This window comes from Sminthopsis crassicaudata, chromosome 3, assembly GCF_048593235.1.
Source record: "Sminthopsis crassicaudata isolate SCR6 chromosome 3, ASM4859323v1, whole genome shotgun sequence".
Classification (NCBI taxonomy): Eukaryota; Metazoa; Chordata; class Mammalia; order Dasyuromorphia; family Dasyuridae; genus Sminthopsis; species Sminthopsis crassicaudata.
The window spans coordinates 404,972,485-404,985,387 of NC_133619.1; the positions used below are offsets into that span (position 1 = coordinate 404,972,485).

Below are 12,903 nucleotides of genomic sequence, written 5' to 3' on the forward strand. Positions count from 1 at the left end.
TGGAAAGAGTGGAAAGAGAAAATCTTACAGACTATTGTGTTCTGGGCCAACGTCCAATGCATTTACCAAATATGAACCAGCTGGCAAACTTGGGAAAAACTAACGAACAATCTCCTCATAGCCAAATTCACCACAGTACTCCAATCCGAAACCAAGTGCCCACATTACAACCCATCATGAGTCCTGGTCTTCTTTCTCCCCAACTCAGTCCACAATTGGTAAGGCAACAAATAGCAATGGCTCACCTGATAAACCAACAGATAGCTGTCAGCCGACTATTGGCTCACCAACACCCTCAAGCCATCAACCAACAGTTCTTGAATCATCCTCCCATTCCCAGAGCAGTTAAGCCAGAGCCAACAAACTCTTCAGTTGAAGTTTCTCCAGATATTTACCAGCAAGTCAGAGATGAGCTGAAGCGAGCCAGTGTTTCCCAAGCTGTGTTTGCTAGAGTGGCTTTCAACCGTACACAGGTATTGTTTTCTTTCTTTCTTTTTTTTTTTACTTGCATCAGGAATGCTACGGGATATATGATTGGTTCATTCTGTGGTAAGAAGATGAAATAATTGTGAACATGTGTCATAAGTGCTATAAATCCTTCAATATGAGCAACATCAGTTTTTAGCTCAGTTAGATATCCATAGCTAGTGGCTTCATATTTTCCATAGGACGGTTATATTTAATGTCAATATAATATAAATTCTTATTAAGTTCATTTTATAAGTTTTTCCTTAAAGAATTTTTAGATCAGTTTAATTCAAAGAAGGCTGTGAATATTTTTTTTAATTGCTACATTTCTCTCCATTATTGACCCAATGTGCTTTAGCAGGTTTGCTGTAGTCTATAGTGATTAGAAAATCTCAGCCTTTTATAATACTGTTCCAATCCACTCTGATGAAGTGTACCTAAACTAAAATCAAAAGAATGAATTTATAGTGCAAATTTTCTTTTTTTATATTTATGATATATTCTTTTGTTTTGTTTTTGGGAATTATCATCAATTCATGACAACTCGACATTTTAGTTCCAGGTTTATTTGAAACTCTGTTTATATGCTGCCTACCTAGAAAATTGGAAACATGGTTGTATGTGGCTTGGAATTTCAAAACATAGGTGGCTAGATTAAATATATATTTATTAAATGCTTACTATCTTCTAAGCATTATGCTAGTCACAGGGGCCACAAATAAAAACAAGCAAGATATATATTTTTTTAAATGATAACTTTTTATTTTTCAAAATACATGCTAAGATAGTTTTCAACATTCACCCCTGCAAAACTTTGTGTTCTAAAATTTTCTCCCTCCCTTCCTTTCCTCCTGTCGTGGACAGCAAGCAATCCAAAACTGGTTAAATTTGTGCATTTCTTCTAAATATATTTCTACATTTATCATGCTGCACAAGAAAAATCAGATCAAAAGAAGGAAAAGGAGAGAGAACAAACAAGCAAAAAAACAACTAAAAGTGCAAATGTGATGCACATTCAATCTTCATAGTCTTCTCTTTGGATATGGATGGCTCTTTCCATCATATGTCTTGGAAGTACCTTAAATCACCCCATTGTTGAAAAAAGCCAAGTCCATCACAGTTAATTATCATATAATCTTGTTGCTATACCAATGTTCTCTTGGTTCTACTCACCTCACTTATCATGTTCATGTAAGTCTTTCTAAGCTTTTCTGAAAGCAGCCTGCTCATCATTTCATAGAGAAAAATAATATTCCATTACATTCATAAATATAACTTATTTAGCCATTCCCCAAATGATGGACATCCACTGGGTTTCCAGTTCCCTGCCAATACAAAAAGGTCTGCTACAAACATTTTTTGCAAATGTGGGTTCTTTTCCCTTTTTTATAATTTCTTTGGGTTACAAATCCAGTAGAGATACTGCTGGATCAAAGGGCATGCACAGTTTGATAGCCTTTGGGCATAGTTCCAAAATATTCTTCAGAATGTTTGGATCAGTTCCCAACTCTAGCAACAATATATCAGTGTCCCAGTTTTCCCACATCCTCTCCAACATTTATTATTATTTTTTCCTGTAATCTTAGCCAATTTGAGAGGTGTGAAGTGGTACTTCAGAGTTACTTTCTCTAATAGTAACTTAAAGCATTTTTTTCATATGACTAGAAATGGTTTTAATTTCTTCACCTGAAATTTGTCTGTTCATATCCTTTGACCACTTATCAATTGGGGATTACCTTGAATTCTTATAAATTTGAGTTACTTTTCTATATATTTTAGAATTGAGACCTTTATCAGAAACACTGGAAAAACTGTAAAAAAAATTTCCCTAGTTTTCTGCTTCCCTTCTAATCTTTGTTGCATTGATTTTGTTTGTACAAAACCCTTTTAATTTAATATTATCAAAATTATACATTTTATACTTCATAATGTTGTCTTGTTCTTTTTTGGCCATAAATTTCTTTCCTCTCCACAGATTTGAGAAGTAGACTATCCCTTGTTCTCCTAATTTGCTTATAGTGTTACCCTTTATGTTTAAATAATGAACCCATTTAGATTTTATCTTGGTATAGGATATTAAGTATGGGTCAATGCCATACTAATTTCTAATTTTCCTAGTAATTTTTATCAAATTGTGAGTTCTTACCCCAGAAGCTAGGGGTTTTAGGTTTATCAAACACTAGCTTATTATAGTCATTGACTACTATGTTTTGGGAACCTAACCTATTCCACTGATCCACTACTCTATTTCTTAGCCAATGCCAAATGATTTTGATAATCACTGCTTTATAATATAGTTTTAGGTCTATTACAGCTATCCTATCTTCATGTGCATTTTTTTTTTTCATTAATTCCCTTAAAATTTTGTTCTTCTAGGTAAATTTTTGTTATTAATTTTTTTCTAGCTCTATAAAGTAATTTCTTGGCGATTTTATTGGTATGTCATTGAATACGTAGGTAAATTTAGATTAAATTCTCATTTTTATTATATTACCTCAGCCTACTCATGTGCACTTGATATTCTTCTAATTGTTTAAACCTAATTTTATTTGTGTGAAAAGTGTTTTATAATTGCATTCATATAGTTACTGGTTTTGTTTTGACAAACAGATTCCCAAATATTTTATATTATCTACAATTATTTTAAATGGGATTTTTCTTTATGTCTCTAAGCAAGATATTTCTTGCAACCAGGGAACCTTACATTCTAAGATGGGTAGGAAAATAGATAAAGGAAATCTGTGAATGGAGAATGGAATATAAGTGTTGAGATGACTGGAAGGAAGCTTAATGTGAAAGCTGACTTATCAGAAATGAAAGCCAAGGATCAGATTCTAAAGTTCTTGCAATGGGGAATATGGAGAGAGTAGGAATGATTTTTAGATGATAGCTAGAGGTAGTATAGTGAAGTGATGACCAGGAAGCAGTGTGGTCATTTGGTTCTATATAAGATAAGAGATAAAAATCCTACCTATAGGGTCAGATGTTTTAGGGAAGCATCACAGGCTATTTAAGGAAGGAGGCGGAGAACTGTGAATGATGGTTATAGTGTAGGAAGCATGGTGAGGCAATCACTGGCGAATTAAAATATAGTATATAATACATTTTATCTTAATGGAAAGAGACAGGACTAAAGACTCTATTGGTATGTGGGTATATAGTTTGATTAATGAAAAGTCTTTCTTAACCTGTATCTATTGTACATTTTTATGGATTAATGATTTGGGTGAGGACATTACAATCTTGAAAATTACAAGTTTAAAAGATTCTGATTGAAGCCTGAAAGTGCAATTTTGTTATTTTTCTTTTTTCCATTAAAATTTTAATATGGCTCTATCCAGAAAAATCACTTTCAATTAATGTGAGTTTAACTTCATGGACTAACCTTGAGGGTATCAAATGTAAACTAGATAGGAATGTGTGTGTATTTCCTTTTAAAATCTGTTTTTAATTTAGGAGAGTATTTTCATCCATAAGGATCATTACCTATTGTATATAAAGCTTGACATAATCAATGTAGATATATTGATGGAATGACATATTTTGAACTTAAGCAGGAAATCACTGGACTTATGACTGAGTTTCACCCTCAGGTTTAGTAAATAGAAATGAGACTTTTCAATTTCCCAAGAAATCAAGTTTTTTTTTCTCCTTTTATGAGAAGTTCATTTAGTAGAATCACCCCTTTCACACTCTCTCTCTCTCTCTCTCTCTCTCTCTCTCTCTCTCTCTCTCTCTCTCTCTCTCTCTCACACACACACACACACACACACACACACAAGACAGAATAGTAACAAAGTATAACTCCTGTTTGAAAGGAATCTTCACCTCATATCTTCACATAGTGAGAATTAAAAACCATCTTCTTATTTTCAATGGACATCCATAGCAATTTAAATCTTTGAATTTAATTGGTTTGCTATTTAATGTAATGTATTTTTAATTCATTAGGCAAGTTCAGGAAATAATACAATTATTTTTCATCTGTTTAATATCAAGTCTAATGCTTTGTATATCTTGTCACCCAACAATTAATATTTTCATAATCTTTTAGATATTGATATAGAAAGGCAAGTTAGGATACAGAAATCATATTCATAATTTAAAAACATAGCATTATTAAATATTTCTCTTCTTTTCAAAAATAATTTAACCAAAGTAGCTAATCTTTCTGAAGGAGTGATTTCTCCAAAGATGAAGTATTTAATTAAGCTAAATTAAACTTCCTTGTAAATCTTACCCTGTTCCTTTAGCTCTATCAGTTAAATAATTATAAAATAATAAAATTAATTAGTAGCATTCCCCCCTCAGAGATTGTCTTTGATAAATTTTAATCAATTATTTAATTTTTAAAAAATTAAAAAATACAACTTGTTTGAGAAATTTAATTTCTACCCATTCTTTAAGGTAGATTCTCTGTGGATTCAAATGAAGCTAGCTTTATTAATGTGATGGTTTAGATTTTTTTAAAAAAATATCATCTCCTTTAATTTGATGACAAACAAAAAAGAAGAGAAAAATAATTTCTGTTTTTGGTAAAGGAAAATTCTTAAATATATGAAATATCAGTCTTGATTAACAGTGCCTTGTGGGGAAGGACTAAATTCACATTGTAAACAATCTTGAAAACCATCATACCAGGTAACTAGATGAGTAACATGGGTACAAGATTCATATAATTTAACAGAGAGTCTCTAGGAGATCATAAGAGCTATGACCACAGAACAGTTTGGCTAAAGGTTAGTACCAATGGGTATCAGAATAGCATATGATTAGAGCTGTATGGGATGTCAGTCTTATCATCTCATTTTACAAATGAGGAAAATGAGGGACACAGAGAGAGAATCACTTATCAAAAGTCATACAGCTAAAAAATAACTGAGCAAGATTTAGAGCCAACATTTATACCATAGTGCTTCAACAGAAAGAAAAATTTATCTGCATGTTTTCCTATTTCTGAATACCAGATAGATTTCTGGTATAATAGATTTTTGAAAAATGATGAGATAATGTAGAATTATGATGAACTTGTAATACCATGTCATGCTTATAAGCAGTAACTTAATAAACATTTGTAGATTATATAACACGAGTATTTGTGTTAGAGTAACAAAGTGAGATGATGTGTTCGGTTTCGTTTCAAGTAGAACCCTCTGCTCAAAAATCTTAGGTCACTATAGAATATTTTTTGGGGACTAATGGCATTCCATTGTAAAGTTCTTTTCTGTGCAAAAGTATTATTAATGGCAGAAGGAAATACTGAGCAGCAAAACCCAAAACTAAAAACATCAGTTTTGTCATAGTGTTATCTTTAACTTATGTATCCTATTGATATTTTATAATTCGGGAGGACTATATAAACAGTAATGTATTTTATCCCATGTTGAGTTTGAAGAATGACACTACTATTCTTTATCAAAATTAACTAAAATAATTCTCAGGCTTCAGACTTTCCTTTTAACACCCATTCAAAAAAAAAAAAAAACAACAAAAAACAATCAATCTCTGGTGATATGATAGCCATTCAACTTCACTTAAATATTAACAAATCTTAATATATCTGAATATCTAATTTTGTGGGACATAATTAGATAGTGGAGCATGTGCACAAATAGAAACTGTAAACAGTCTTTTTTTTTTTTTTTACTAGTTTTGTTTCCTGTCAGCAATGCCATTGATGAAATCAATAGGAAAAAAACCTGAAGGTTATGGTTAGTGTATTAGAGTAAGTTTGCATTTTAAAATAAACCATTCTGACTTCCCTATTGCTTGAATTTCTCTATGTTTGAGTATTCCCTTTCCCAGATTAGGCCCATAGACTCCTGTTTAATTTACTTGCCTACTTTATATATTGTCACTTTTATGGCATCTCAGTATGAATCTTTTGACCCCTTGTCTTTCTATATAATTTTTATTAATTGTAGTCTTATGACTATGTAGGAACTTAATTTTACTGTAGAATGATTTTGGGATATACATTAACCCATAATTAAGTATAGGTTCATAAAATATGTATAGTGAAGATTGCTTAATAGATAAACTATTCTATAATTTATTTGAAAATCCAATGACCTACATATTCAGATGCTCAGAAACCCCTTCTTACTAGCATTGTTTCTCCCTCAGGGCCTCCCATCTGAACAAATCTGTTAAATGAAGTAGAGGAAGCTTTGATCCAAACTATGCTAAATCCATTGGAAAAAATGCCTTGTCACACGTGAGTCAGAGCAATATAATGTCAGAAAAGTGAAATTTGAGGCAAATTACTCAGGTGATTCTGATATTCTAGTATTGTTATGGGATGTCCTTTCTTATATCAGTGAAAGCAGTCATGTTTTTTTTTTTTCTGGATGAAATAGTTGCAAAGATTTGAATTAATGTAGAAATGTTTTTCAAGATGGTTTCCTTATTCCCTTTTTCACCATAGTCCTTCAAAACTCTAGGATAACACAGGTTTAATTGTCATTTTTTTTTTTACTTGATAACTTCATTAAGTCAATTTGTTAAATGTAATAATATCAGTAGAAGCATAAGTTTACCATTCTGCAATAGTAGAGTCTCTAATTTGGAATCTCTCTTTTTCTTCAGTAATTGAAAATAATCACTGAATTGGCACTAAAGGTAACCTTTGTTGGGTGATTAGGGAAAACATGAATCCTTTTATATATTTTGATAGTGTGTTTAAAAATCTTTCTGCATGCATCTCCTTTGCCTGACTTGTCCTCTTTAATTGCTTTTTTTCAATGGGAAAATATTAAAGTCACTGTTTACTCATGAAAACCACATATTAAGAAAACAGCATCAGAATCACAAATACAATTTATGAAATCACACAGCAACTAGAGAATGTTTTCAATGAGTTGGAAAATTGGATATCATGGAAGCTGGCAGTTATGTTAAAAAAAACCAATAAGGAGTTTGAATTTCTCATGTAAGATGGCACTAGTTAGACTTTCATAGTTTGTTTAAAATTTGTTTGTATCATACACATGCCCCAAATTACAAAAATTTAAGATTTCACTGGATCTCCCTTTATCACCATCTCATAGTTGAAAATGACACATTAATAGGGCCTTTTGGAGGAGTAACATATATTGAAAGTATAGGGATTAAAAAACTTTATGATCCCAGCCAGTCAACTGGACCTTTTTTTTTTTTGGGTAGGGGGAAGGAGCTGGGAAATACCTTTGAATTCTTTTGTTTAGTTATGCAGCTTGCTTAATGCAATAATAAGTCCATTACTTTGTGCATTATACATAAAGAGAAAATTTCTTCCATAATTTTCAGAGCCTGTTACCAAATTATATCGCTGGTAGATATCACTGTTTTTCTATATTCAATCACATTACAGAGGCCAAGAAAGTCACATAGTAACAGAGATGGATATATATCCCAGGAGGTCTTGACTCCATGGTCCAGTGCTCTGGTTATAAGATCACAGGTGAAGACCTGTATGGAAAAGGAAGTCCATCCATTGAACTATTGACGCTAAATATGAAATGTTGCAGATCAGCCATGAACATTTTATTGAGTTTCAAAATAAATAATATACAAGCTTTTGACTCCAAAACATTAAATTAATAAAGTGGGAAGACATGATACTGCTGGCTTTTGAAAACAGCAAGCTTTCATTTCAGACTCACTGGCTTGAATTCATAGATTAAAAGATTATTATGTTAGTATTAATATCTTCCAGAATAGCAGAGACTAGGAACTATCACCATCTGATAGTAAGATGGATCCAAGTGGAAGTTTCATGCTATTTCCTTCTCTACAGTTCCTCATTTGGACTCTGTTTCCCACTGCCTAAATGTTCTTTTATTACATCTGTGACTTTTACTAATTCACCCCTTTTTTTTGGTTGTCTCAACTGAGATATTAATAGGACTTTAAGATTAAAACAAACAATTGTTGAACTTCTACTAGGTGCAAGAAACTGAGGGAGATGCAGATATAAAATAGAAATAATCTCTGCCCTCATGGAGTTTATCACTTACTGGAAAAATCACACACACACACACACACAAAACTAATGCAAACTAAAGCACTAGTGCTAAGAAAACTAAGGAGTGCAGAAGAGGGAGAGAAAACATTCAACTTGAAAAGATTGAGGAAGTCTTCATGATGAAGGAACAGGAACTGGGATTTGAAGAATAAAAATTTCAACAGGATGGGCTATTGGAGTAAGTGCTTATATTTACTAAGATAAAATCAGAGACACAAAGGTAATAATAAAATTTAACTGGTGTGTGTGTATCTGTGTGTGTGTGTGTGTGTGTGTGTGTGTGTGTGTGTGTGTGTGTGTGTGTGTGTTTAGGAGTGTAGAGTAAAATAATGTTGGAAAGGTAGTTGAAGCCAGATTGTGCAATGACTTGCCTGGCAGACTAAGGTATTTGAGTTTTATTTAGTAAGCAATAGAGAGCCATTGAATTTTTTAAAAATTTGAGTGGGGAAGGGAATGATTAGATTTCTGCATTAAGAAAATTAATCTGATAGCACTATATAGACTAGTTTGGGATATGGAGAGAGCAGAGGTGGAACAATTTATTAGATGCTATTATGATAGTCTAGGCAAAAGATTAAAAATACCTGAAGTGAGATGGTAGTGGTAGGAATTAAAAGAATGAAATAGAATTCAAAAGACATCAAAAAAGCAGAATTTACAGGACTTAGTGATTGATGGTATAAAGTATGTTTTGCATATGTTTATTAATTATTAAATTTATAATAAAAATAAAAGAAAGAAGAGTAAAAATGATTTGGATGCTGAGACTGCTGTTAATAGAAATAGAAATTAAAAATAATTAATGCAGGTTTGAGTGGAATTTTGTGTTTGTAAACATGCTGAATTTGAGGCTTATTGGATTTAGATTTGAAGGGGAACTTGGAGATCATTTATCCTAAACTGCTAATGGTAATTAAAAATAGCAGCCATTTTAATATCAAAGAGGCACATCTGAAGTGAGCATTCCAAATGATTATAAGACCTAAGTTAACCACTTTGCCCCTGCTGACTCCTTTAAGAACAGAAGATTGTTGCATTGCCAAGTGCATTGTACATTTATGAAACATAGAGGTGCCAAGAAAGAGCATTACTAAAATAAGACCCAAGCATACAAAATAGCATGCCTAGGACATTATATTAGTACATTGTAATTTGGAATTAGAACCTTCTATTCTTTTATTTCAACAAGATCTTAACAACACATTTATTGACTTTCTGTGAAGTTGACTTTGTGCAAAATGTTAACTAGTGACTCTTCAGAAGAGTCAATTGTACTAGCTGATGGTAACAGCTCTAAGTCTCAATATATTCCTACATTCAATTTGCCCTTACTATTACCATTATCACTAGAATACATCAGGTGAAATTGTTCTTCCTTTCTTTTCTATTTCATACTAAAGATACTCATTTGATAAGATACCAAATTGCAAAGACATAACGAGGAAATGGGAGCATATATTGTATAATAATTTCTTTCTGGAATTTTGACAATAAAATAAATGCAGAAATAAGGACACATAAATTAAGGGATTAGTGCAGCTGAATAAAGTGTACAAGGAAAAGAATTGGAAATCAAGGGGATGCCCATCAACTGAGGAATGGCTGAACATTTTGTGGCATGTAATTATGATGGAATATTTGGCTATTCTCATCAATATAGTGATTCAAGATGACTGAAGGACTTTCGTCTTCAAATTCAGATTTCACAAAAAATGTCAAAGATCCCTTGGTGTATGTGATTTTATGCTTTTGCCATGAGAAGATTATCAGCCTATTTTTCATAAGTTGAGGGTTCTCCATCATGTGACAATGGCTTCCTCTATTAATATTTATTCAGATTTAGAGAAGCATCATAGGTATGAAAATTTTCTTATTGTATTAATTGATCAATATCCCAAATTATCAGGGGGCGATTTATAATTTTTACAACTACATTTTTAAAGGCAAATTTCTAAAATTAGGCCTATGATATATAAGCTAGGAATTTTTATAAAAATAAGGTAATATACTCTTGTATTTCCTCCTGACTAATTAAAACATTTTTAAAATATAGGTTTTTATCTACAGAAAATATAAAAGTACTTATGAAATAAAATAAGCCAAGAAATTTCCTAACTTAGTCTACTGATTCAGTTGATAATCCTCGTGTGGCTTTCAATGTATATTGTAATGTATATTTAGTAATATTAATGAAGTGAATGAAGTCAGAAGTACAGACATGGAAAAATATAATTAATCTGTTTGAAGATGGTTATAAGTTACAATTTAGTTAGGTGATATCATCAGATGCATTTTGTTCCTAGAATACCATCACTACAACACAGAACAGCTTTAGTCTGAGAGTATTTCATTCCCTTGCATCAATAATTACAGAGACACAGACTATCTGAATCAGAGGTATGAACTAGCACTAAAACATCTTTACTGAATCAATCAATAAATAAAAGACATTTAAAAGTAGGTATAAAAAATCCTTGATGGAATCCTGAAAGGAATGAAGACCGTTTAGATGAAGCAAGGTTATCAAAAAGGTTATCCAAATTGGATTTGGACTAAGGAACATAGCCACGCTCTGTGGAGCATGTATAAAAAGACAAACCAATCCAGATTGGGGCATTCCAGTTTCAAGCTAGGTTATATCAGTTACAGTCAAGATCATGAAAAGTAATCACTTGGGGAAAAAAAGAAAATCCTTTCTCTGTCTCCCATCCGCTTGAATTTGGAAGATTTGAGATTTCCTATTTGTAATGTGTAACGAGCTGTCGTCTCTAGAAGCTGCCGGATCACTCTCTGGGAAGAGATCTGCTGTGTCTTCTACTCAAATCTCTCCAACAGATTCTTCTTCCTGTAATGAACCGTTGTCTCCAGGCAGTTGCTGTTAACTCTTGTCCAGAGAAGTGACTTCCCTTCCTGCAGGGAGCCCCGTCAAGCCTGATGCAATGCAGAGTCTTTTTTTTATCTCTGGGAGTCCTCTCTTTTATTCTCCCAGAGAATGGGCGTGGGATAATGCAAGGGCTTCTGGGAAGAACCACCTCAGCCAATGAGCCTGCTCCTTCCATCAAGTCAACCTGAGTTCTCACCTTGTAATTGTCCAACCTGAATTCTCACCTTGTCACTATCCAGACAACCCGAGTTCTCACCTGGTAATCCCAACAGTAATGTTCTTGAATTGTGAGGGTCTGGTCGCTTCTTAGTTGTATTCCTTCTCTGGGAGGAGGTTTCTTTTCTGTATAATCTTTTCCTCTATGAGCAGGTTTCTTGGAAGGCTTCTGGAGCCTCCAGCCAGCCTCTTCTTCTTCCTGAATCCTGGCTCTGAATCTCCTCCAGCTCTTGTCCTTCCCCAGTCCAGACTGCTTGTCCAGGCCCAATGTTGCCTCTTTTATCCTCCCAGAGAATGGGTGTGGGATAATGCAAGGGCTTCTGGGAAGAACCACCTCAGCCAATGAGCCTGCTCCTTCCATCAAGTCAACCTGAGTTCTCACCTTGTAATTGTCCAACCTGAATTCTCACCTTGTCACTATCCAGACAACCCGAGTTCTCACCTAGTAATCCCAACAGTAATGTTCTTGAATTGTGAGGGTCTGGTCGCTTCTTAGTTGTATTCCTTCTCTGGGAGGAGGTTTCTTTTCTGTATAATCTTTTCCTCTATGAGCAGGTTTCTTGGAAGGCTTCTGGAGCCTCCAGCCAGCCTCTTCTTCTTCCTGAATCCTGGCTCTGAATCTCCTCCAGCTCTTGTCCTTCCCCAGTCCAGACTGCTTGTCCAGGCCCAATGTTGCCTCTTTTATCCTCCCAGAGAATGGGTGTGGGATAATGCAAGGGCTTCTGGGAAGAAGTACTCCAACCAATGAGCTTGCTCCTCTTAGAATCTGAGCCAGAGAACTATCAAGTCAACCTGAGTTCTCACCTTGTAATTGTCCAGACAACCTGAATTCTCACCTTGTCATTGTCCAGACAACCTGAGTTCTCACCTAGTAATCCTAACACTTATTGGCATCTTAGCAGTGTCCCTGGAACATCTGATGCAGTGTCTGTATCATCAACAAACAGCTACCTGATGAAAAGACAATTTCAGGAACCCAGAAAGAAGACTGCTAAACAGTGCCAAAGTGGATCACGAATTTCTGCATTGCTTTCTTTGCCACACATATTTGAAGCATGAACCTACTTTTTGATGGACTCTCTATATATACTTGTGAAAATGAACTTTTGTGGGAGGGGTATGTTTCGTATCAACTAGCCTCCATACTTTACTGCACTATAACGAAGGAAAAGCTAATCTAGTCTGGCTGGCTAATTGATACCAACTACTAGCGGGAAGCCCCCTTTGGAGGTTTATGAGTACTAAAAGGCCATTCTTTGGTCTTCTAGTTCTTTGTTGTTAGCTATCCTTTGGAGACACAACTTGCAATAGTCAATGTAGATTAAGAGAT

General features: G+C 33.8%; 1 protein-coding gene across 4 annotated transcripts in view; it reads left to right on the forward strand.

The window, feature by feature from the left end:
- SATB2 (SATB homeobox 2) overlaps nt 1-12,903 on the forward strand; it is a 228,995-nt gene that overhangs the window by 130,447 nt on the left and 85,645 nt on the right. For all 4 annotated transcript variants that reach the window (XM_074302769.1, XM_074302770.1, XM_074302768.1 and 1 more), the window contains one exon: nt 1-473. In XM_074302769.1, the coding sequence (XP_074158870.1) occupies nt 1-473 (473 nt within the window). The remainder of the gene's footprint in view (nt 474-12,903) is intronic.